Source organism: Salvelinus alpinus, chromosome 6, assembly GCF_045679555.1.
Source record: "Salvelinus alpinus chromosome 6, SLU_Salpinus.1, whole genome shotgun sequence".
NCBI classification, from domain to species: domain Eukaryota; kingdom Metazoa; phylum Chordata; class Actinopteri; order Salmoniformes; family Salmonidae; genus Salvelinus; species Salvelinus alpinus.
In genome coordinates, this window is record NC_092091.1 from 40003960 (window position 1) to 40031404 (window position 27445).

The window sequence follows — 27445 nt, forward strand, 5'->3', positions numbered from 1 at the left end:
TGACTGGGGAGAGAGAGAGAGAGAGAGAGAGAGAGAGAGAGAGAGAGAGACGTTCCACTGTAATAGTGAAGGTGTAAACTTGGCAGTAGAAAATCTTAACAGTATAGCTTCCCTATCAAATCTAAAAATCTCAAATAGAAAACCGAAGAAAATGAACAACAATGACAAATGGTTTGATGAAAAATGCAAAAATCTATGAAAGAAATTGAGAAACCTATCCAACCAAAAACATAGAGACCCGGGAAACGTGAGTCTACGCCTTCACTATGGTGAATCACTAAAACAATACAGAAATACAGTACGGAAAAAGGAACAGCACGTCAGAAATCAGCTCAATGTAGTTGAAGACTCCATAGACTCTAACCACTTCTGGGAAAATTGGAAAACACTAAACAAACAACAACACGAATAATTATCTATCCAAAATGGAGATGTATGGGTAAACCACTTCTCCAATCTTTTTGGCTCTATAACAAAGAACAAAGAACAAACAGCAAAAACATATACATGATCAAATACAAATCTTAGAATCAACTATTAAAGACTACCAGAACCCACTGGATTTTCCAATTACCCTGAATTAGCTACAGCACAAAATAAAAACCCTCCAACCCAAAAAGGCATGTGGTGTTGATGGTATCCTCAATGAAATGACCAAATATACAGACAACAAATTCCAATTGGCTATACTAAAACTCTTTAACATCATCCTTAGCTCTGGCATCTTCCCCAATATTTGGAACCAAGGACTGATCACCCCAATCCACAAAAGTGGAGAAAAATTTGACCCCAATAACTACCGTGGGATATGCGTCAACAGCAAACTTGGGAAAATCCTCTGTATTATTATTAACAGCAGACTCGTACATTTCCTCAGTGAAAACAATGTACAAAGTCTTCTCATGCTTTGTTAATTTCAAAAAAGCCTTCGACTCAATTTGGCATGAGGGTCTGCTATACAAATTAATGGAAAGGGGTGTTGGGGGAAAAACATACGACATTATCAAATCCATGTACATAAACAACAAGTGTGCGGTTAAAATAGGCAAAAACACACACATTTCTTCCCACAGGGCCGTGGGGTGAGACAGGGATGCAGCTTAAGCCCCACCCTCTTCAACATATATACAGTGGGGAGAACAAGTATTTGATACACTGCCGATTTTGCCGATTATCCTACTTACAAAGCATGTAGAGGTCTGTAATTTTTATCATAGGTACACTTCAACTGTGAGAGACGGAATCTAAAACAAAAATCCCGAAAATCACATTGTATGATTTTTAAGTAATTAATTCGCATTTTATTGCATGACATAAGTATTTGATACATCAGAAAAGCAGAACTTAATATTTGGTACAGAATCCTTTGTTTGCAATTACAGAGATCATACGTTTCCTGTAGTTCTTGACCAGGTTTGCACACACTGCAGCAGGGATTTTGGCCCACTCCTCCATACAGACCTTCTCCAGATCCTTCAGGTTTCGGGGCTGTCGCTGGGCAATACGGACTTTCAGCTCCCTCCAAAGATTTTCTATTGGGTTCAGGTCTGGAGACTGGCTAGGCCACTCCAGGACCTTGAGATACTTCTTACGGAGCCACTCCTTAGTTGCCCTGGCTGTGTGTTTCGGGTCGTTGTCATGCTGGAAGACCCAGCCACGACCCATCATCAATGCTCTTACTGAGGGAAGGAGGTTGTTGGCTAAGATCTCGCAATACATGGCCCCATCCATCCTCCCCTCAATACGGTGCAGTCGTCCTGTCCCCTTTGCAGAAAAGCATCCCCAAAGAATGATGTTTCCACCTCCATGCTTCACGGTTGGGATGGTGTTCTTGGGGTTTTACTCATCCTTCTTCTTCCTCCAAACACGGCGAGTGGAGTTTAGACCAAAAATATCTATTTTTGAATCATCAGACCACATGACCTTCTCCCATTCCTCCTCTGGATCATTTAGATGGTCATTGGCAAACTTCAGACGGGCCTGGACATGCGCCTGCTTGAGCAGGGGGACCTTGTGTGCGCTGCAGGATTTTAATCCATGACGGCGTAGTGTGTTACTAATGGTTTTCTTTGAGACTGTGGTCCCAGCTCTCTTCAGGTCATTGACCAGGTCCTGCCGTGTAGTTCTGGGCTGATCCCTCACCTTCCTCATGATCATTGATGCCCCACGAGGTGAGATCTTGCATGGAGCCCCAGACCGAGGGTGATTGACCATCATCTTGAACTTCTTCTATTTTCTTCTATTTTCTAATAATTGCGCCAACAGTTGTTGCCTTCTCACCAAGCTGCTTGCCTATTGTCCTGTAGCCCATCCCAGCCTTGTGCAGGTCTACAATTTTATCCCTGATGTCCTTACACAGCTCTCTGGTCTTGGCCATTGTGGAGAGGTTGGAGTCTGTTTGATTGAGTGTGTGGACAGGTGTCTTTTATACAGGTAACGAGTTCAAACAGGTGCAGTTAATACAGGTAATGAGTGGAGAACAGGAGGGCTTCTTAAAGAAAAACTAACAGGTCTGTGAGAGCCGGAATTCTTACTGGTTGGTAGGTGATCAAATACTTATGTCATGCAATAAAATGCAAATTAATTACTTAAAAATCATACAATGTGATTTTCGGGATTTTTGTTTTAGATTCCGTCTCTCACAGTTGAAGTGTACCTATGATAAAAATTACAGACCTCTACATGCTTTGTAAGTAGGAAAACCTGCAAAATCGGCAGTGTATCAAATACTTGTTCTCCCCACTGTATAAATTGGCGTGGGTACTAGAAAAGTCTGCAGCACCCGGCCTCACCCTACTAGAATCTGAAGTCAAATGTCTACTGTTTGCTGATGATCTGGTGCTTCTGTCACCAACCAAGGAGGGCCTACAGCAGCACCTAGATATTCTGCACAGATTCTGCCAGACCTGGGCCCTGACAGTAAATCTCAGTAAGACCAAAATAATGGTGTTCCAAAAAAGGTCCAGTCGCCAGGACCACAAATACAAATTCCATCTAGACACTGTTGCCCTAGAGCACACAAAAAACTATACATACCTTGGCCTAAACATCAGCACCACAGTTAACTTCCACAAAGCTGTGAACGACCTGAGAGACAAGGCTAGAAGGGCATTCTATGCCATCAGAAGGAACATAAAATTCAACATACCAATTAGGATCTGGCTAAAAATACTTTAATCAGTTATAGAACCCATTGCCCTTTATGGTTGTGAGGTCTGGGGTCCGCTCACCAACCAAGAATTCACAAAATGGGACAAACACCAAATTGAGAGTCTGCATGCAGAAATCTGCAAAAATATCCTCTGTGTAGAACGCAGAACACCAAATAATGCATGCAAAGTAGAATTAGGCCGATACCCGCTAATTATCAAAATCCAGAAAAGAGCCGTTAAATTCTACAACCACCTAAAAGGAAGCGATTCCCAAACCTTCCATAACAAAGCCATCACCTACAGAGAGATGAACCCGGAGAAGAGTCCCCTAATCAAGCTGGTCCTGGGGCTCTGTTCACAAACACAAACACACCCTACAGAGCCCCAGGACAGCAACACAATTAGACCCAACCAAATCATGAGAAAACAAAAAGATAATTACTTGATACATTGGACAGAATTCCCCAAAAAACAGAGCAAACCAGAATGCTATTTGGCACTAAACAGAGTACACAGTGACAGAATATCTGACCACTGTGACTGACCCAAACCTAATAAAAGCTTTGACTATGTACAGACTCAGTGAGCATAGCCTTGCTATTGAGAAAGACCGCCGTAGGCAGACCTGGCTCTCAAGAGAAGACAGGCTATGTGCACACTGCCCACAAAATGAAGTGGAAACTGAGCTGCACTTCCTAACCTCCTGCCAAATGTATGACCATATTAGAGACACATATTTCCCTCAGATTACACAGACCCACAAATAATTTGAAAACAAATCAAATTTGGATACACTTCCATATTTATTAGGTGAAATATCACAGTGTACCATCAAAGCAGCAAAATGTGTGACCTGTTGCCACAATAAAAGTGCAGCAGCCAGTGAAGAACAAACACCATTGTAAATACAACCCATATTTATGTTAATTTATTTTCCCTTTTGTACTTGCATCTTACAACACTGTACACAGCCATAAAATTACATATGAAATGTCTCTATTCCTTTGAAAGTTATGTGAGTGTAATGTTTACAGTACATTTTTAATTGTTTATTTCACTTTTTTTTTATTATCTATTTTACTTGCTTTGGCAATGTAAACATGTGTTTCCCCAACCAATAAAGCCATTTAAATTTAATTGAGAGAGAGTGAGAAACAAACAAACCACCTCCAGTGGTGTGAGATGTGCAGTGACACTATCGATTAAAAGAGGTCCTGCCTCCCTTCCAAAAAGAGAAAGTGGAATACACACACACACACACACACACACACACACACACACACACACACACACACACACACACACACACACACACACACACACACACACACACACACACACACACACACACACACACACACACACACACACACAGCACACCCCCCGAGAATATGAACACGTCATAAGCCATTCCTTTTTGGGGGGGAATGACAGGAAATTTGCTTTAAAATTGCAACATTTTCTCTCAGCCTCATGACAAAATGTGTAAAATAGCATGAGATAGGCTAAGCTATAAAACTACACTTTTTTGTTTTTTGGTTGGGGCGGGGCTGTCTCGTAACTTGCGGCCCGAGGAAACTGCCTTACGCCACTGACACACACACAGACTTTCCCTGTCTGCAACAGCACAGAATAACACACAGTTGCTATTGTGAGAATACCTGCCCATTCCCCAGAGAGTAAATCAGTAGGCTATAATTGGAGATGATATCTGGAGACTGTCTGGCCCTTACTTTCAGTCAGCCTACCTAACCCTAGCCTCTCTGTCTCCTTCATCATAGCTGACTCCATAGCCTACATGGCAGATATTTATAATGGTTGTCAAGAGTTCGCTGCAGCTAGCGACTGGAATGAGCTGCAACAAACACTCAAACTGGACAGTTTTATCTCAATCTCTTCATTCAAAGACTCAATCATGGACACTCTTACTGACAATTGTGGCTGCATTGTTGTCTCTACCTTCTTGACTTTTGTGCAGTTGACTGTGCCCAATAATGTTTGTACCATGTTTTGTGCTGCGACCATGTTGTTGTTATGCTGTGTTGCAGCCTTGCTATGTTGTTGTCTTAGGTCCCTCTTTATGTAGCGTTGTGTTCTCTCTCTTGTTGTGATGTGTGTTTTGTCCTATATTTATATTGAATTTATTTGTATTATTTTTTTATCCCAGGCCCCCGTCCCCGCAGGAGGCCTTTTGTCTTTTGGTAGGCCGTCATTGTAAATAAGAATTTGTTGTTTACTGACTTGCCTAGTTAAATAAAGGTTAAATATATATATATATATTTTTAAAGAGATCAGTAAGCAAATACCCATCTGCATGTACCATCACCATTTGAAAGCTGCTATTCTCCAATTCTTCTCTCTCTTTTGGGAAGCAAGCTCACCCCATCTAGTGGATGATATCATCAGAATACACAGAATGGAACTAGAATGGAGCATTTATATGCAAGCACAAGCACATTGTCATTTTACAGCACATTTGTCCATTTGTCACTGATACTCTCTTAGAAAAAAAGGTTTCAAAAGGGTTCTTCGGCTGTCCCCACAGGAGAACCCTTTTTGGTTCAAGGTATATTCCTTTTGGGTTCTATGTAGAACCCTCTGTGGAAAGGGTCCTACGTGGAACCCAAAATGGGTTCTTTCTACCTGGAACCAAAAACGGTTATTGTAAGGGTGGGAACCCATTTTTTCTAAGAGTGTAGGTTCATCCCATCTCTACTATTAATGATAATGTATAGGCAGATAGCATATCTAGACTAGCGTATCTAACTCTCATAATGTAGGGTAGAGTTAGGGAGGCTAACTGAGAGTAAGGGCCAGACAGGCTAATATAATACACTAAGCTGAAGGAGGATCTCCAAAAAATTGCAAAAATTTCCATTTTAGGCTCAAAAGACTATTTTCTACTGTGTTTTGTTTTTATTATTTTTTAATTTTTTACCCATAATGTTCATTACCTTGACATTCCAAATGACCATTCAATAAAGCGCTGATGGATTATTTCTACCAGGGTTCATTGGGTTGGCCAAAGAAACAGAGCACTATTTACATTTGCTAAATAAAAATATCCAGCTCTATAAAAGGGACCCCCGGCCCGTCTAAAAGTAAATCATACCATATCTATCAATCACAATGCCCAGAGGATGTCCCGGCATTGCAGGAGAGGAGACCGCAGGAGGCATTAGACAGGCCGGGTAACCTACATGACCTAACCGCCCCCTCCCGGATCCTCCTCCCGACCAACCCCTGGTAGTGTAGAGATGTTAAAGTCTGCTTAGATTAAAGATGGGCTTTTAACTAAAACTGTTACGACTTTGACTTTTAATTAGGCTATTAGATGGTTTATAAGAATTTTAGGCAGTAGAGTTAATAATAGATAAGTAGGTCTATATATAATAATAGCTTAATCTGTTAGGGATAGATACACATTGAATCATTGTCACTGTCCCTAACAAATAAATAAATACATGAAAACAATGTATTTATTTCAAACATTGACATTAAATCATCAACAGTCAAGTCAGATGCATTGCACCATTATGGTTAAGTTTGCGCTCATTTGCAGCATAGGTTTACAATAATTTCTTGATCCAATGGTTGGATTACAACCATTATAAATCATTCATAAACGTTTACTATAGCTATAACATTGCACAACATTGACAGACGACTAGAAAAGAGAATATACACAGTAATATAAATATGTAGGATATTAGTTTAAAAGTAGGATATTATTTTAGTATCAAAAGAAGCCTTTTACATGCCCCTGACCAGTTTATATTCCACTGTGTTTTGTATTATTATTTTTTCTTCAGGTTTTTGCATTTGGAATGGCACGGTTACTTTGGGAGATTTAGCTGTCATATTGCAAATTATATAAAGCATTTGTAGGCCAATTTTGTATCTGTATAATTAAGCAATAAGGCAAGAGGTGGTGTGTTATACGCCCAATATACCACGGCTAAGGGCTGTTCTTAGGCACAATGCATTGCAGAGTGCCTGGACACAGCCCTTAGCCGTGGTATATTGTCCATATATCACAAACCCCCGAGGTGCCTGATTGTTATTTTAAACTGGTTACCAACGTAATTAGAACAGTAAAAATAAATGTTTTGTCATACCTGTGGTAAACGGTCTGATATAGCACGGCTGTCAGCCAATCAGCATTCAGGGCTCGAACCACCCAGTAATTAAACATAATGCTAAGTGACAGGAAATTCCAAATTGCCATGGCAATTATGCATCACAATAGTTGTATTTGGTGAAGGGCCTTCTATGGTCAGTAACACAAAGTGCCATTGGTGGATTCAAAATATAGCCTAACAATTATTTAGTTGGCCTCAGTTGCATTTGCAAACAAATTATTTTTATGTACTAAATCAATAATATGTAAACATCAACCCAAACATAGGGTGACAGTGAGCAATTGACAGTGATCCACTTCAAACCCAGTCCGCAGGAGAGCCACTCGGACCATGAGGCACAAGAGACGTGTCAGGGGTGGACCCACCTGTCTTAATCAATGAGAGAAGATTTGAAATAGACAAGATGGCGGCATACACATTGTTGGATTACTTCATTAATAACGGAGCACTTTCTACATTCAGACACGCCACCTGCAACTGGACACGGACAATTCAGAAGATACATGTTTGGCCAAATCGAGAACGACGATAGTGTCGTCCATACCAGGCATTTGAAAAATCTCTGGCAACTATTTGTATCGGTAAACCTGTAACTCCCAGTAAAGAATAACAAAAATCTTTTCTCACATTATCTATTTTAACAATCTTAAGCTAAGGGAGGCCGTGTCCTCACTGACACTCCAGTACAGTAGGTGGCGGGAATGTATGCACCTAGTTGATGCGATCGGCCAATACAATTTAAAAAAGTTTAGCATCTCAGAGGATTGTATAGTTTCTGTGGATAAAGTTGTGTGTGTCAACTGTAGGGATGCTCATGTTGCTGGGGATCGGAAGTGTCCGGTGCGAGATAGGCAGGTTGAAGTGGCCAGAGTCAGAGTAGCGCAGAAGGTGTCACATGCTGAGGCAGTGTAGAAAGTAGAGGAGGATGTGTCAAGGGTGACGGATCCTGAGAGGATCCCATTGAGTAGTAGATATGTGCCAGCACAGAGGGATAGGGCACTGAGTGATTTATGCTTCAGTAAGGTTGGCTTCTTAGCGTTCATAGCAATGGTTATCAACCGTACCGCAAAAATGTTACGTAAATCACAGAAAATAGTTGTGTTGCCAGCTGCAGATAACTATTTGGCTGTACAAGATTTCAGAAGAGTTACTTCAGAAGAGTTACAGGGTGTGTTGAAGGGTGGTGTCCCGTCCTCCCATGCCTTAGGCGTGGTGCAGGAGCAGATAGGGTCAAAGTAGTGAGTGTAGGTGGCAGCTGCAGAGAAGCACAGTAGGTGGCGGTGTATGCACCTGAAAGTTGGATGCGATCTGACAACCCAATCCCAAAGGAGAAGAAGAGGAAGACATTTAAAATTACACACACCCCTTAAAACTAAACAGCTGAAACAGGGTAAGGAAGGACTTGGAGAAATTCAACATGCAAAATGTGTCAGATTAAATCTATCTGAAAGTTTATGGTATTTAATCAGGGCATATTAATGTTGTATGGCAATGCTTCTTTGGATATGCGAAACATACATGCTGATAGTCGCTTGAAGACTAACGACAAGTTTAGCTAGCTAATGTTAGCTAACAGCTAAACTCGAGTTGCATTCCATAGATAGTTAGCTATCTGTCGTATTTAGAGCTCACCTCAAGAGTACTATCTTTGCTTGCAAGTTGCATGAACAACAAATAGTCTCGAAAACCCGACCCTGTTGCCTAGGGTCGATTTTCGAGTATAAAAAACTAACGACTCCCTTACGCCCTTAAATGCACAAGGGTCAAAGAAAATCAGATAGCGAGCTACAGTAGCTTGCTATGAATATTTATTCCTTGACTAGCCAGAGAGGTCTGCGCATGTCAGCAACGTTTCCAAGTTATTAGAGCAAGCAAGATCTCCAGGTACAGTAGCTAGTTGGTTTTGTGATAACTCGGTGTGGTGTTTTGTTACAATAACCCCCTGCTCTCTTGATCTATGAGGTAGTAACGTGCCTAAAGTAGTTGTCCCTCTGTGGTAATTGAGTTCACTGTCATTTGCTGTGTCAACATCAATATGAGTTCGGTTGGCTGTAGGTTTCTGTTGAGACATTACTTGAATTTGTTTTGTGTGTCCTTCATATTCTTCAAGTTTAAGTTGTATTAGTCATATGTAAAGGATACACGTATGTACAGGTTCCTTCTCCACAATGCAACAACAAGGAATAATAGAAGATAAGAATATGAACATCAAGTAATTGGTTCAGTAGAATATTTTAGCATAAATATAATACAGGAAGGCACAATTTATACTCAAATATTTACATGTGTTTTAGGGAAGGGGGAATTGGGGGTCAAGTGTTTTAAATGGTGCATTATTTAGCAATCATAAGAGTCTGGTAGCAGCAGTTGTGATGTGTGTGTAGCATGAATGTGTGGCTGTGTATGCATGTGTAAGTGAGTGCATGTGTGCTAAGGTTCGGAGAATCAGAGCTGGTGGTCAGTCCAGTTAAAGTGTTCAGCAGTCTGATGGCTTGTAGAGAGAAACTGTCTCTGAGCCTGTTGGTGTCAGACCTCATGCTCTGATACGGTCTGCCTGACGTTAAGGGAGTGAGCAGCTGGGGTTTGTGGGGCCCTTAATGATGCTGCGGGTCTTCCTCAGGCACCATTACGAGTATATGTCCTGGATAGGTGGGAGCATGGTCCTCGTGATGCACTGGGCCGTCTTCACCACCCTATGGAGGGCATTGTGGTTGTGGACGGAGCAATTTCCGTACCAGGCCGAGTTGCAACCGGTCAGGATGCTCTCGACGGTGCAGCGGTAGTATTTGGAGAGGACCCGGAGTGGCATGCCGAATTTCTTCAGCAGCGTTATGAAGTAGAGACGCTGTTGTGCCCTCTTGACGAATGGTGGTGGTGTTGGTTGATGTCAAGTCCTCTGTGATGTGGATGGAGAGGAACTTTAAACTACTGGCTCTCTCTACTGCAGTTCCGTTGATGTGGATCGGGGCATGTTCCCTCCTTGGCTTCCTGAAGTCAACAATCAACTCCTTTTGTTTTTCTGACGTTGAGGAAGAGGTGGTTGTCCTGGCACCACATGCCAGTTCACTTACCTCATCCCTATAGGCAGATTTTTTGTTGTTGGTTATCAGGCATACAACCGTGGTGTCGTCGGCAAACTTGATGGAGTTGGTGTCGTGCCACGCAGTCATGGGTTAACAGGGAGTACAGCAGAGGGCTGAGGACACACCCCTGTGGGGGCCCTGTGTTAAGAGGCAGTGTGGAGGAGGTGTTATTGCCAATCCAGCCTGTGGTCTACCCATCAGGAAGTCCAGGATCCAGTTGCAGGTGCAAAAGGTGGTGTCCAGAGCCAGGGCTTTGAACTTGGTGTTGAGCTTGGAGGGAACAATAGTGTTGAATGCTGAACTGTAGTCCATGAATAGCATTCTCACATAGGTGTTCTTCTTGTCCAGATGTGATACGGTCGTGTGAATAGCAATGGAAATGGCATCTTCATTGGATCTTTTGGAGCGGTAGGCAAATTGGAGTGGGTCCTGTGTACCTGGCGTGCTGACCTTAATGTGGGTCAAGACCAGCCTCTCCAAGCACTTAATTATGACAGGAGTGAGTGCGATTAGTCATTTGGGCATGTCACCCTTGTTTTGCTTAGGCACTGGGACAATGGTTGTCTCCTTGAAGCAGGTGGGGACTACAGTCTGGGACAGGGACATGTTTTAGATGTCCGAGAAGATGCCCGCCAGCTGGTCAGCAGCACACACTGAGGACGCATCCAGAGATGCCATCTGGGTCGGCGGGTTTGAGAGTTTTCCTCGTGTCAGCATCGGCGAGCGAACACACCTGGTCATCTGGAGCAACGAGAGAAGCGAGCATAGAATGAGTTAAGCGTGTCTGGGAGGGAGGCTTCTGTAGGCACCACACAGCTGGATTTGCCTTTGTAGTTCGTGATAGTCTGTAGTCCTTTCCACATGCGTCGCGAGTTTGAGTTATCAAACATCAAAGATTTTACAGAGTTACAGTTCATATAAGGAAACCAGTAAATTGAAATAAATTCATTTGGCCCTAATTTACGGATTTCACATAATTGAGCAGGGGCACATCCATGGGTGGGCCTGAGAGGGCATAGGCCCACTTGGGAGCAAGGCCCAGCCGATTATTTATTTTCTTCCCACAAAATGGCTGTATTACAGACAGAAATACTCCAGAGTTTCATCAGCTGTTCGAGTTTCTGGTCTCAGACGAGTCCGCAGGTGAAAAAGCCGGATGTGGGGGTCCTGGGCTGGCGTGGTTACAGGTGGTCTGTTCTTGTGAGGCCGGTTGGACGTTGTGCCAAATTCTCTAAAACGACATTGGAGGCAAATCCAGCTCAAAGTTATTCAAGCATAGCTAGTAGCTACCGAATGTCATTTTCGGCGAGTGTGGACATTTACAAGGGAATGAGAGAAATTGTGCAGATGAACAAAGTTGTGATGCATGCTTTTCTAAAGGAAGAGCACCACGTGTACACGGAGCAGAGGGGAGAAGAACGGAAGAGAAAATAAAACGCTAATAGAAAGCACAGGGGGAAAAGACAGCTGTACAGAACTCATCAGAGCTCTTTGACTTCTGGCAGAATTCTAAGATATCTGAGGGCAAACATTTAGTAGTGAATTGCATACAAGTGCAACTTCATCGCCTCATTTGCGCCGCACAACAGAGACTATGGACTCCAGCTCCCGCCGTCTTCCGTTGTGCTATTTACAAACGTGACTGGCTCAACTTTACCCGGGGAACTACGGTAAGCTTCATAATGTCAAATATTGTGACCGATGAAATGAAGAACGCAGTCTGCTTTTAACTCCTAACGAATTGCACAAGTTGACTGCAGGTATTAACTTAAGTATCTACAAATATTCACATTTTCTTGAAAAACTTCAAAGAATAGTTTTGACGTTATTTAAAAACCGTTCTGTGGCTTTTTCAAAGTTACCCTGGAATACGGTATATAAGGTATACCACCCAAACCTATTGCTAGGAAGAGGCCTTGTAGGCAGTCTTTTCAGCCTAGCTTGGAGTCCCCCTTTCCTTCCTCTTCTTTGTCACTGGCGTAGTATTCCCAATCTGGGATGCTGAGAGAAGTGTGTAGCTTCTGATTCATGATCCAGAAGTGTTTGTCGTTTTAGGAAATTATTGCACAAACATGGAGTAAACAAAATAATGACAGAAAAACAGCCATTAAAAAAAAGCAGGGTCGAGCAGGAACCGGTAAGACGCGCGCCCTCCTCAGGGCCGCCATCTTATCTGATCTTTTCTTGTTCTTTTTCTTAGTTAACCCTGATGATTGTACGTCAGTTCACCAGCAGAGGCGTCACCTCTCATCTGTGTGCCCGATTTAACGAGACTCAGAACAGACCGGTCATGGCCAGACCCAGCTCAGGTAGGACTGTGTTAGTCTAGTACACACACTTGTTTTTCTATCCTCGTGCGAACATAAAATTGATTTCCATAAAAAATCCTAATTTCTCTAACCCTTACACTTAAACCCTGAAGCTAACCCTAATGCTGAACCCTAAACCTAACCCCTTAACTTAAAATAGCATTTGTCCTCGTGGAGATGTGGGAAATGTCCAATGGTGTAAAATACTTTAAATTACTACTTAAGTAGTCTTTTGCGGTATCTTTACTTTACTATTTATATTTGACAACTTTTATTTTTACTCCACTACATTCCTAAAGAAAATAATATACTTTTTACTCCATACATTTTCCTTGATACCCAAAAGTAGTCGTTACATTTCGAATATCAAGAGAACATGCCTGGTCCTCCCTACTGCCTCTGATCTTGAGATTCACTAAACACAAATGCTTAGTTTGTAAATTATGTTGGAGTGTGCCCCTGGCTATCCGTAAATTTAACAGAAACAAGACAATTGTGCCGTCTGGTTAGTTTTAATATAAGGAATTTGAAATGATTTATACTTACAGTTGAAGTCGGAGGTTTACATACACCATAGCCAAATACATTTAAACTCAGTTTTTCACAATTCCTGACATTTAATACTAGTAAAAATTCCCTGTCGTAGGTCAGTTAGAATCACCACTTTATTTTAAGAATATGAAATGTCAGAATAATAGTGGAGAGTGATTTATTTCAGCTTTTTTGTCTTTCATCACATTCCCAGTGGGTTATTGTCTTTAAATTGTTTAACTTGGGTCAAACGTTTTGGGGAGCCTTCCACAAGCTTCCCACAATAAGTTGGGTGAATTTTGGCCCATTCCACCTGACAGAGCTGGTGTAACTGATTCAAGTTTGTAGGCCTCCTTGCTCGCACACACATTTTCAGGTCTGCCCACAAATGTTCTATAGGATTGAGGTCAGGGCTTTGTGATGGCCACTCCAATACCTTGACTTTGTTGTCCTTAAGCCATTTTGCCACAACTTTGGAAGTATGCTTGGGGTCATTGTCCATTTGGAAGATCCATTTGCAACCAAGCTTTAACTTCCTGACTGATGTTGCTTCAATATATCCACATACTTTTCCTCCTCATGAAGCCATCTATTTTGTGAAGTGCACCAGTCCCTCCTGCAGCAAAGCACCCCCACAACATGATGCTGCCACCCCCGTGCGTCACGGTTGGGATGGTGTTCTTCGGCTTGCAAGCATCCCCCTTTTTCCTCCAAACATAACAATGGTCATTATGGCCAAACAGTTCTTTTTTTGTTTCATCAGACCAGAGGACATTTCTCCAAAAAGTACGATCTTTGTCCCCATGTGCAGTTGCAAACCGTAGTATGGCTTTTTTTATGGCGGTTTTGGAGCAGTGGCTTCTTCCTTGCTGAGCAGCCTTTCAGGTTATGTCAATATAGGACTCGTTTTACTGTGGATATAGATACTTTTGTACCTGTTTCCTCCAGCATCTTCACAAGGTCCTTTGCTGTTCTGGGATTGATTTGCACTTTTCGCACTAAAGTACGTTCGTCTCTGGGAGACAGAACGTGTCTCCTTCCTGAGCGGTATGACGGCTGCGTGGTCCCATGGTGTTTGTACTTGCGTACTATTGTTTGTACAGATGAACGTGGTACCTTCCGCCGTTTGGAAATTGCTCACAAGGATGAACCAGACTTGTGGAGGTCTACAAGTTTTTTTTGTTTTGAGGTCTTGGCTGATTGATTTCCCCATGATGTCAAGCAAAGAGGCACTGAGTTTGAAGGTAGGCCTTGAAATACATCCACAGGTACACCTCCAATTGACTCAAATGATGTCAATTAGCCTAAGGCATAGTCAACTTAGTGTATGTAATCTTCTGACCCACTGGGATTGTGATACAGTGAAATAATCTGTCTGTAAACAATTGTTGGAAAAATTACTTGTCATTCACAAAGTAGATTTCTTAACCGACTTGCCAAAACTATACTTTGTTAACAAGAAATGTGTGGAGTGGTTGAACAACAAGTTTTTTAATGACTCCAACCTAAGTGTATGTAAACTTCCGACTTCAACTGTAAGTATATTTGAGCACTTACATTTACTTTTGATACTTAAGTAGATTTAAAACCAAATACTTTTACTCAATTAGTATTTTACTGGGTTACTTTCACCTCTACTTGAGTAATTTTCTATTTAGATATCTTTACTTTTACTCAAGTATGACATTTGGGTACTTTTTCCATCACTGAAATTGTCTCCACGTGGGAGAATTTTCCTTATTTGACTATCATTGCGGGGAGTTTTAGGAATTTCAGGTCCCCATAAGGATGGAAGAACAAGACCACACACATGGTCTGCAGTTTTGTTGCTGTATTTGTATGTGTGTTACTTTTTTGTCTTAATATTTTTGTCTGTCTGTGTGTTTTCAGACCTAGCAGCGTTCCGAGAGGTGTTCTCGAAAGCCAAACACGTCGCCATCTTGACGGGAGCAGGGGTTAGTGCTGAGAGTGGGGTCCCAACCTTCAGAGGAGAAGGAGGCTTCTGGAGGAAATGGCAAGCCCAGGTAAACACCCCAAGGATGCATCCTAAATGGCACCCTATTCCCTTTATAGTGCACTGCTCTTCCCCTTTGTCTCCCTCCACCCTCTCCTCCTCCTGTCCCGCCCCTCTCTCTTTGTTTCTCACTCCCCCCTCTTCTCTATCACTCTGTTTTTCATCCTCACTTTGTCCCCCCCCTCCCCCAAATCAGGACCTGGCCAACCCTGGTGCGTTCAGTCAGAACCCGTCCAGGGTATGGGAGTTCTACCACTACCGCAGGGAGGTGATGCTGACGAAGAGCCCCAACTCGGCTCATGTGGCCATAGCAGAGTGTGAGGCCAGGCTGCAGAAACAGGGGCGCCGTGTCACCGTCATCACACAGAACATCGATGAGCTACATCGCCGAGCCGGATCCACCAACGTCTTGGAGATACACGGTACTCTAACCATGGCGATGTCACCCAGACTGACTTTCACTGTCCTGACTAGTTAGCTAGTAGATCCACGGTAATAATGCAATGGCACTTTCACTGTGCTTGTGTCCCAAATGGCACCCTATCCCCTGTGTAGTGCACTACTTTTGACCAAAGCACTACAGATGGTGTCATCTTCTAGTTCACTATAGGGAATAGGATGCCATTTGGGACGGAATCTGTGTCTGACTAGCGAGTAGTGGTATTGGGGAACTCATGTTGTTATTAAAGTGTAGATTTAAAGAAGATTGTTGAAGGCCAGTTTCACTCCACCGTGTAATAGTCGGTCCATCTTGGGTACTCAGACTGGGCTCTAGATATACCATACAAGCTGTCAGACTGCGGCTGTCTTTGACAAAAAAAAAATCTTGGTCGACCGAGAGTCGCCCTCTGTTCTTTCGACCAATCACTTGGTCGAAATGTTTAAACTTATTTTTCCATATATAGAGCCACACCCTATGTGTTTGAATAGAAGCAACTACATATGCACAGAGCTTGTGTGATTCTTTAAGCACACCTGTTTGATTAAATAATTAAGACACACAAATAACTCGGAGCACAATGGTCACACTGTGTTAAAAAAAAAAATGACAGCGAGTGCCTGTGTGACTGGCTTACGTTGTCTCGCTCTCCTCCCTACTGCAGTGAAAATGCACCACAGCACAGCAAGTGTTTATTGCTCTCTCCATGCTGAAGCTGTAACACAATTTCAGCTATTTAGTTTCTAACTGGAAAAAGTTATTTTAATTTGTTTAGGAAAAACATCCCTATTCCCTCAACCTTTGCTCTCTTTATGTAAAACATAAGCATTGCATGCATGTGACCAATAAGGCCTGACCTATAGCCTATCATAAACACATCAATAAATTGGTAATAACAAACTCCAAACACAGTGATGTCTACAGCAAAATGGATACGGAGGACGTGAAAACTTATCTTGAGAAACGGGCAAATGTTTACTGGTTTCTCAGGAGGGAAAGTTGTAGTCAGATTCGTGGAAGACATTTGACTTAAAGTAGTTGAGGAAACTACTGGCGATCAAGAAAAAGGAGGGTGTAGGAGCAAGCACTGCGTGAGTATTGTGTGCCAAACAGTTGCTGTTAGATCACAATATTATTTTCTAACCATTTGGAACAGTGTAAACAACACTAAATAAGTGAAAGTATATTGCTGAAGTCTGTTCTAACGGGGGAAAAAATATCTATAAAGCCTTTAATACAGCGGACTAGAAACCGTTGCATGCATTTGTGAATTGCGGTTTATTTATTGTTTAGGCTAATTATTCAAAGCTCCCTTTATATTTTATTTAAAAACTGAAATGTTTGATTGCATTTCAAAGCATGACTGTCTCGTATGCTGTGCGATGGCATGAACGAATGAATGATTGATTGATGCGGTAGCCTATATATGTAAATATAGGCCTAAATAAGTTACGGTATGAAGACTAAACAGGACTCTTAAGCCTACAGTTCGATGGTGGTTATACAAGGCTACTGTACAAAGACCACTAATGATAACATTACTTATTAAGGGCTGTCTCCTCGTCTGCTGCCGCCGCCGCATTGTTCTCAATCCCATTATGCTGGTTCATTTTGCTATTATGCACATAGCAACATAGGGAAAGGCTCCAATTCTACGGCGAACTGAAGATTGTTTCAGAACCGCGGACAGCAACCATATCCATCGCGGGAGAAAGCGCATTTGTTATAAAATAATTTGATTTATTAGTGTTTTACCATTATTTTTTACATAATATAACCATATACAATTTCAGTATCACATCTTGGAGTGATGGACTGTGCCATCCCCGTGGCCTCTGCAATGGATTAGTCCACTGAGGCAGGCGCGAATCAGACAGGTGTCTTGTGTACCATGAAGAAGAAAAAAATTGCGACCTAAAGAGATCTCGGTCGACCAACAGCCTATCGAACAAACAATCGACCAGTCAACTAAATGGGGTCAGCCATATTTCATATTTGAGTACGTGTTCTATTATATACACACACATTACCAGTCAAAAGTTTGGACACACCTATTCATTCAAGGGTTTTTCTTTTTTTACTCTTTTCTGTATTGTAGAATAATAGTGAAGACATCAACAATGAATAACATATATGGAATCATGTAGTAACCAAAAAAAGTGTTAAACAAATCAATATGTTTTATATTTGAGATTCTTCAAAGTAGCCACCTTTTGCCTTGATGACAGCTCATAAAAAAAAAGCTGATAATTGTGCATGTGACTTGATGTGAAGAATGAGAGCCCAGTAATTGTTACTTTGTGTTTCTAAAATCTCAATTGTTTCCATATCTATAGTAGTGATCAAATGTCTGCCTTTTTACTATATCTGAATATTTTTGCATATACTGTAGCCTATGTTTCTATACCTGATCAAATTTCTGTAGGATATATATCATTTTATGCCCATATGAACTAATATTTTAGGCCGTAGCCTAAAAAATGTCCATACGTGGTTTAATGAAAAGCAGTGAACAGACGCGGGAATGTTTCACATTCTTTAATAAGCTACATCTCGACGTATTGTACAAACCGCGTACATCGTTTTGCTCGACAAAAAGCCACGTAAGCTCTCCTCTTTTGTCTTTGTGACCAGGCTATATGAGTTGTGGTCATGTTTTATTTCCTACTCTCTCGCTGTGTGACCACAGGCAGTTTGTTTAAAACCCGCTGTATGAGCTGTGGTCATGTTGGCGTGAACCACAAGAGCCCCATCTGTGCTGCCCTGGAGGGCAAAGGGTAAGTCAGTCAAACTCAGGTCAGCAATCCCTTGGTGTTGTTACATGTAACTATACAGTAACAGTATTTATTGCTATCTCTCTCTCTAGTGCTCCAGACCCCAACACCAGTGATGCTCAGATCCCTCCTCATGACTTACCCAGGTGGGACCATGGCATTTTGAATTAGAATACTTAGTAATAATAACTTAATAGGATATCTATGGGTGGGACAAACTCGCTTACATCTTGTTTATACAACGGGTGGGTCTAATCCTGAATGGTGATTGGTTAAAACTGCATTCCAGCCGGTGTCTATTCCACCAGTTGCCACCGGCTAAATCTATGACATTAAAATACCTATTTACTCTGTTCCATCTGACTGCGCAATCCACTGTCTCATCAGCCCAGCCAGGCCATTTATAAACTTGGATCTCCACTATAAAAAGCATCTAGACATTCTCACACTTCTTTTCGACTAACATTGCGTTTTCAACAGCGGCGATTTGTATAAACCTTGCTGTCTGTCTCTCTGACATTTGCAAAAAAAATTCAATATTCAAATTCGATCTTCTGCTGTCCCATAGTAATGAATGTGACGAGACAGACAGGCAGGCAGCATTTGTTGGCCAGTCGAAATCATGAATCAGCTGCTATCATTTGTATGGATATATACAAACTAATTTCAATTGAACAAAGGTCAAACGAAACGCAGCTAATATGCAGTCTTTCCAGCTTCAGATGGAAGTGATTGTGTTACTGTAGCTGTGTTGTTGGCTAGCTACGGTGTCCTGACAAGTGAGCACATTTAGAACGAACGACTGGGTCGCATCCATAGATACTGAACAAAAAGATCTCTAGCAACCCTAGCTTTGTTTTGGGATTATATCTTGTAGAAGGATGAAGTAGTATGAATAAATTAATCAAAATGACGTTTTTAATTAAAATACTCAAATAATGATTGACATATGTTGGTAACCCGTTGTATAAAAGTGATAATGCCCTCGAAAGCCGGTGTTTGGAGGATATATTGGCACAGTTTGCCACACCCGTGCCGATATATCCTCCAAACAGAGGCTTCTCTGGCATTATCACTTCATTAGAAATGTTATGATTTCTTGACTTGAGTTTGTTCTTATCTTCACTTTTTAGATGGCAGTTGATCACAATCATATGAATTGTTGTAGATCGTCATGTAGGAAACACGTTTAAGTGGTGTGTCTGTGCCTCACCAGGTGTGAGCATGGTGGCTGTAGTGGTCTGCTCAGACCTAATGTGGTCTGGTTCGGGGAGACTCTGGACTCAGACATCCTGACTCGCGTTGAAGAGGAACTAGACCTCTGTGACCTCTGCCTAGTGGTGAGTGCGTGTGTGTGTGTGTCTGTCCATTCTGTCTTTGTGTCATTTTAATGCGTGATCATTTTTTTTGAGACCCTGAAGAGATTTCTCCTCAATGTAAAATAAATAATAATAATCACAAGATGATATGTGCGTCTTCCTCGTGTGTTTTAGGTAGGTACGTCCTCCATAGTGTACCCAGCAGCCATGTTTGCTCCCCAGGTGGCGGCTAGAGGAATACCTGTAGCTGAATTTAACATGGAGGAAACACCCGCCACCATGCGCTTCAGGTTATACACATACTGTAGTCCAGTTTCTCCTAGTCCCGGGGACCCAAAGCGGTGCTTTGTTTGCCTAGCAATAACACACTTGAATCAACTAATCAAGCCTTGGCTCACTTGAATCAGGTGTGTTAGGGGGGGAAATGTGCACCACTTTGGGACCCCAGGACCACGATTGGGAAACATTGCTGTCGCCTCATACTAATGATTCCCTTTGGCATCCTTTAACACCTGTGTCTCTGTGTGTTGCAGGTTCCACTTCCAGGGCCCCTGTGGGACCACCCTGCCCCCTGCACTGGCACGCCACAACAATGAGCCCTGACTTCCCCTGGCTGAGCCATAGTGCAGTCTACACAGACCAGACTCTAGTGCTGGATGGGTGTGCTCAGGGGTGTATTCATTAGGGCAAAACATTTAGCAACAGTTAACGTTTTGCAACAAAAACGAGCGCTTCTTATTGGACAATTTCAGGTTCGTCGCTCTTCGTTTCAGCCATCTGCTTCTATTTGGTTCCTAAAGAATACACCCCAGTTTTGTGAATGTAATGTATGCTATAGAAAACACACTGTGCTGACAATACCCCACACTCCCTAGGCTTCCACTCTGGATTTGTGTTATTGCATGAAATGACAACCATGTTTTAACAAATAAATCACAATTATGACATGTAGTCCGGTATCTCAAGCACAATGATTCCTTTTCCCTTTGCATAGGCATCTTCATCCAATATCAATGCATTATATCTTGGTGGTTGTTGTCAGATGGTACTTTTATCATATGTATAGATTATATATAAAATGTGGGAGGTTCATATCCGACCATAGATGAATTGCAAATGCTTTTTTAAATCAGGTCTGTGCGCTGGCAGTAGAGGGCAGTGTTTAGCTATTTGTTATTGTCTTTGTCTACAGATTCACTCCTACCTGCTGCATCTTATTGCCTGTTCATTGTAAAAGAGAATGTGTTCTCAATAACCTACCTGATAATACATGAACTCTTATGGTCAGTTTGAGTGGTTCTGAAGCCTGGTCGTACTTTACTTCTGACTATATTTGTTCATTGGTGTGTCTGTGCCTTCAGGATGACTGGGTTAGGGTTGGAGTAGGGGTTATGACAGCAACTACTCCATTTCTATTGATGCAGTGTGTCAGTCTGTGTGTGTTATTGCAGAGGATCATGTTTATGTTATCACTTTTTATTAGACCGTTTTAAGAACAAAGGGAAATTCATTGATGAACAGAAATACCAAGTGCTGTTGCTTTTTTAAATCTGTCTTTCTGTGTTTTTTGCCTGCATGGCATGTATGAGATGGTGTGTGTCAAGTGGTCACCATGTGGGTGTGTGTTCATGGAACTGTCAGATGAAATTATGTACACTACCGTTCAAAAGTTTGGGGTCACATAGAAATGTCCTTGTTTTGAAAGATGAGCACAATTTTTTTTTGTCCATTTTAAAATAACAGCAAATTGATCAGAAATACAGTGTGGATGTTGTAAATGACTTGTAGCTGGAAATGGCACTTTTTTTAATGACATCTACATGGGCATACAGAGTCCTATTATCAGCAACCATCACGCCTGTGTTCCAATGGCACATTGTGTTAGCCTATCCGAGTTTATCATTTTAAAAGGCTAATTGATCATTAGAAAACCCTTTTGCAATTATGTTAGCACAGCTGAAAACTGTTGTCCTGATTAAAGATGCAATACAACTGGCCTTTTTTAGACTAGTTGAGTATCTGGAGCATCAGCATTTGTGTGTTCGATTACAGGCTCAAAATGGCCAGAAACAAAGACCTTTCTTCTGAAACTCATCAGTCTATTTTTCTGAGAAATGAAGGCTATTCCATGCGAGAAATTGCCAAGAAACTGAATATCTCATACAACGCTGTGTACTACTCCCTTCACAGAACAGTGCAAACTGGCTCTAACCAGAATAGAAAGAGGAGTGGGAGGCCCCGGTGCACAACTGAGCAAGAGGACAAGTACATTAGAGTGTCTAGTTTGAGAAACAGACGCCTCACAAGTCCTCAACTGGCAGCTTCATTAAATAGTACCCCCAAAACACCAGTCTCAACGTCAACAGTGAAGAGGCGACTTCGGGATGCTGGCCTTCTAGGCAGAGTTGCAAGGAAAAATCCATATCTCAGACTGGCCAATTAAAAGAAAAGATTAAGATGGGCAAAAGAACACAGACAATGGACAGAAGAATTCTGCTTAGAAGGCCAGCATCCCGGAGTCTCAAATTTGTTGAAAAAAGTGTTTTTTGTTATAGGGCAAGGCAGCTCTAACAAACATTTCCAATCTCATCTCATTGATTGGACTCCAGGTTAGCTGACTCCAATTAGCTTTTGGAAAAGTCATTAGCCTAGGGGTTCACATACTTTTCCCAAGTTTACTTTATTTAATAAATATATTTTTGTTATTCTGTTATCTCCTTTTATCTCCCTTTTTATTACGGGCTATGAGCCGTAAGTTGATTGTGTGCTGCGTTGGAGAGGGTAACATTGGCTAGTTTTCAGGCCCCTGCCCAGGCTAGAAACTCTTGATCTACTTGCTGTTGGAACATTGGAGGAGGTGAGTACAATCGGTTGTGTACCTCAGTGGGAGATTTGAGAAGCGTAGTGCTATTTGCTACCCAGAGCTATAGCCTTTCTTTTCCCCTGTTCGGCTGAGTGACGTGTTCCACTTCGGAGTACGTTGGGCATGGTTATTTTATTTGTTTTTGTGTCCGTGGACTGAGCAGTTGTCTCAGGGTCACATTCATGGCTTGGGGTGAATGCTGGGGGATTTTTCCATGCCAGTGGGCTACAGTGTGTAATTACCCACTGCGAATCTGCACGAAGACTAGGGTTGAGTTATTGTATGATTTGGGGAAGCTCCTTATGTATCATCTCCTGTGGTGCCTAGTGTGATTGGCGTTTCTCTTGTTGTGGTCCGGTCTGGTGTGCTCAGCAGAGGGGAAGAGCATGATTATTTTTTAGCAGTTACTTGTGACTATCGCGTGTAATGTAGACAACTTAATTTGCGTTTCATCAGAGGAACTGTTAGAATTATGTACTAAAGAACAGCTGTTGAAGATCGCTGAACACTACAAGGTTGAAATAGTGCTAAACATCTAAAAACATTGTTAGGTTGATATTGAAGGCCAATCTGATGGAGAGTGGTATACTTGACGTTAACACTTGGGCAGCCTCTGTCGAGGACTCGCTGTTTCGTTACAATTGCCACTCCGCGTGTTAGCCGTAGTAGTCGTCCTTTTGAACAGCAGAAAAAACTGCTTCTGTTACAGCTAGAGCATGAACAAGCTAAACTGGAGCATGATCGTGTTCGGTAACAACCGAGTTCCAGTGAAGATCCTGACGGACACAGGTGCCTCTGAGTCGTTTGTGTTAGTCTGTTTTACTCTTCTCTGCTCAGACTGATTCGGGGTATAACTTGGCTGGTGAGCGTGTGGCCTGTCATGTCTCCATCTCTGGTGGTTTCCGCTAAGCCGTCATTTGTAGGGATTCCCGTTGAGAGCGAGCAGAGTTTCCCAGAGGTGTTCTCTGCGTGCACGGTGATGCGGTCCATGAGTCGTGGCGACCTGGTCACTGCGCCGGCTAATGATGTTACAAAGAAATCTGTCACTACTTTCTCTGTTATCCCGTTATCTGTGCCCCACTCTGATCTAATCAAGGAGCAACGGGGTGACTCATTAGAAGAGTTGTGTGACCAAATTGTGCCTGTGGAACATGTGGAACATGTCGCCCATGGCTATTTTCTCCAGGATGATGTCCTGATGAGAAAGTGGGTGCCTCATAGTTGTTTTGTGGGGGAGGCTATTAGACAGGTTGTTGTACCAGTTAGGTTTCGTAAGTTGGTGTTAAACCTCCCATGATAATGTTGCTGGACATCTGGGCGTGAGGAAAAGCTACAATCGCATACGGAGACATTTATTTTGGCCTAGGTTAATGAGGGATGTTTCTGCAGTCATCAAAACCTGTCAATTAACGAGTGAATCTAATCAAGCTATTAAGCCGGTACCGCTGGTTCCTATTCCCACACTCAGCCAACCTTTTGAGTATCTGATTGAGTGTTGGCCCTCGGCCTCACTCTAAGAATGGTCAGGTTCTAGCACCAGCTCGATATTAAACACAATTTGGCTAGCTCCTATCACGCACAGAGTCAAGGAGTGCTGGAACATTTCATCAAACACAAATCTTTGTTGAGAGCATATTGTATGGAGATGGATAAGGATTTGGAAGAGGGGTTGCCATGGTTACTGTTAGCTGCCAGGGAGGTTTCACAGGAGAGCAAAGGTTTCAGTCCAAATGACCTAGTGTTCCGACATAGTGTGCGTGGGCTTCTAGCGGTGCTCCAGGATGACTGGAAGTCTCCCGAGTCACTTCAGTCCCTGTTATCTTACGTGTGTGATTTCCGGCGAAGCCAATTGTTGGTTCTCCGTTTCAAGGTCCATATACAGTTTCGCGCTGAGAAAAATCTAGTTGCCACTCCTGAACTCAGGAAAGTGCTCCAACTATGCCACGTAAATCTGCTAAAACCCTATTTCGCACATTCCTCGGCGGCCAAAGAGTGGGAGTTCCAGAGCGGCAAGTCTAGGTCCAAGAGGCTTCTAAACAGCTTCTACCCCCAAGCTATAAGACTCCTGAACAGCTACCCAGACTATTTGCATTGCAGCAAGCTCCAGGACCGTCTCTTAAAGTTGATTCAGCTGCGGAATCGGGGCACCACCAGTACAGAGCTTGCTCAGGAATGGCAGTAGGCAGGTGTGAGTGCATCTGCACGCACAGTGAGGCGAAGCCTTTTGGAGGATGGCCTGGTGTCAAGAAGGGCAGCAAAGAAGCCACTTCTCTCCAGGAAGACATCAGGGACCGACTGATATTCTGCAAAAGGTACAGGGAGTGGACTGGGTTCAAGTCATTTTCTCTGATGAATCCCCTTTCCGATTGTTTGGGGAATCTGGAAAAAAGCTTTTCCGAAGAAGACACGGTGAGCACTACCATCAGTCCTGTGTCGTGCCAACAGTAAAGCATCCTGAGACCATTCATGTGTGGGGTTGCTTCTCAGCCAAGGGAGTGGGCTCACTCACAGTTTTGCCGAAGAACACAGCCATGAATAAAGAATGGTACCAACACATCCTCCGAGAGCAACTTTTCCCAACCATCCAGGAACAGTTTGGTGATGAACAATGCCTTTTCCAGCATGATGGAGCACCTTGGCAAAGTGATAACTAAGTGACTCGGGGAACAACATTGTGGGTCCATGGCCAGGAAACTCCCCAGTCCTTAATCCCATTGAGAACTTGTGGTCAATCCTCAAGAGGTGGGTGGACAAACAAAAATCCACATATTCTGACAAACTCCAAGCATTGATTATGCAAGAATGGGCTGCCATCAGTCAGGATGTGGCCCAGAAGTTAATTGACAGCATGCCAGGGCGGATTGCAGAGGTCTTGAAAAAGAAGGGTCAACACTGCAGATATTGACTCTTTGCATCAACTTCATGTAATTGTCAATAAAAGCCTTTGCCACTTATGAAATGCAAGTAATTATACTTCAATATTCCATAGTAACATCTGACAAGAATATCTAAAGACACTGAAGCAGCAAACTCTGAAAATTTATGGGGGGCTGTGCGGCCCCACAAAGAAATGCCGCACAGCCCCCCATGTGCTCGCCAGAGGTAGCCTGACTGCCATTAGGTACCGAGATGAGATCCTCAGACCCCTTGTGAGACCATATGCTGACACATGCACATTTGTGGCCTGCTGGAGGTCATTTTGCAGGGCTCTGGCAGTGCACCTCCTTGCACAAAGGCGGAGGTAGCGGTCCTGCTGCTGGGTTGTTGCCCTCCTACGGCCTCCTCCACGTCTCCTGATGTACTGGCCTGTCCTGGTAGCGCCTCCATGCTCTGGACACTACGCTGACAGACACAGCAAACCTTTTTACCACAGCTCGCATTGATGTGCCATCCTGGATGAACTGCACTACCTGAGCCACTTGTGTGGGTTGTAGACTCCGTCTCATGCTACCGCTAGAGTGAGAGCAACGCCAGCATTCAAAAGTGACCAAAACATCAGCCAGGAAGCATAGGAACTGAGAAGTGGTCTGTGGTCACCACCTGCAGAATCACTCCTTTTTTGGGGGTGTCTTGCTAATTGCCTATAATTTCCACCTTTTGTCTATTCCATTTGCACAACAGCATGTGCAATTTATTGTCAATCAGTGTTGCTTCCTAAGTGGACAGTTTGATTTCACAGAAGTGTGATTGACTTGGAGTTACATTGTGTTGTTTAAGTGTTCCCTTTATTTTTTTGAGCAGTGTATAATCCTCTCACCTTCTTGATGTCTATGATGTGTCCTAACCAGAGGATAATGAAATGGTGTTTGTTTTTACAGGCATTCCATCTCGATGCGCGGCACATCAGGGGGACTGATAATGTCATTGCTGACGCGCTCTCTCGTGGGGACAGTTCCTCAACACGTCTGGTCCTATTTTCTCATACGCGTTGTCCCCGAGTGTATGCGTGTCGTCCACGTGACTTTATTTTGTGTTGTCCTGTCTCTTCTGTCTTCTGTTCATGGTTGTCATTGTTTTTTCTTTCCTCTTAAAGGTTGCTTCCTGTGCTCAAAGGTTGCTGAGGTATGGGGGAGGACAAGGTTTGCTGGGGCCGTGGGTTAGCGTTTAACAGGGCAGTATTTTGTTTGTTTGGTTGGTGTGGTGTGGTGTTCCCTGGTCCTTGGTGTTCCCTGGTTTTATGGGCGGGGGGGGGGGTGGTAGTTGTGAAATGGAACACACCTGGGCTCGGGTCTGTCCCGGGGATATATACTGTACACCTTTCCTCCACTCATTGAGGAGACTCCACGCAGACACACTGTATTTTGGGTTGTAGCTTGTTTGTTTTGGCACCTCTCAACACCCCTCATTATCACCATCTATGCACGCTTCCACTCACACTACTGACTACACACACCATTGTTAATTGTATATAGTTACTTTATTTAATACATTTCATTTTGTTATTCGTTTATCGCCACGTTGTCTCCCTCTTTGTTAAAGGCTACGAGCCTGTTCGTGACAATACATATCTTTAAAAAATATATTTTCCTTTATTATTTCCCTCAAACCCTACCACCCCTCCCCTAATTTGAGTAAACAAATAAACAACAACACTTAGGCTTCTACTTCCAGCTTATACTTTCTATATACATTTTACGGATACAATCTATTTTACTGTAGTTATAGTTTGTTTTTTAGTCCTGGCCTTCCTCTAACCTCCACCTCCCCCATCTATTTCTGATATCCATCCAGTTTGCCATATATTTTTAACTGTTCTATTTCACATAAGTTCTGAACCTATCTACAATTTACAGACACAGTATAGTTTACATTTGTTATC

The 27445-nt window shown here is 42.7% G+C and overlaps 1 protein-coding gene across 3 annotated transcripts; it reads left to right on the top strand.

Annotated features, from left to right (window-relative positions):
* Positions 1-8546: 8546 nt before the first annotated feature.
* Positions 8547-21544, top strand: LOC139578679 (NAD-dependent protein deacylase sirtuin-5, mitochondrial-like). Of its 3 annotated transcripts, none has more exons than XM_071406610.1 (9): positions 8547-8684; positions 12578-12686; positions 15108-15241; positions 15428-15653; positions 18360-18447; positions 18537-18590; positions 19661-19784; positions 19938-20053; positions 20297-21544. In XM_071406610.1, exons 2-9 carry the CDS (start codon positions 12587-12589, stop codon positions 20364-20366), a joined length of 912 nt encoding a protein of 303 aa, XP_071262711.1. In that variant the 5' UTR covers positions 8547-8684; positions 12578-12586; the 3' UTR covers positions 20367-21544. The 3 variants fall into 3 exon arrangements, with proteins under 3 accessions (XP_071262711.1, XP_071262712.1, XP_071262713.1); XM_071406611.1 differs by having other exon boundaries at positions 8677-9178; XM_071406612.1 differs by lacking the exon at positions 8547-8684 and adding an exon at positions 11826-12047.
* Positions 21545-27445: the final 5901 nt, after the last annotated feature.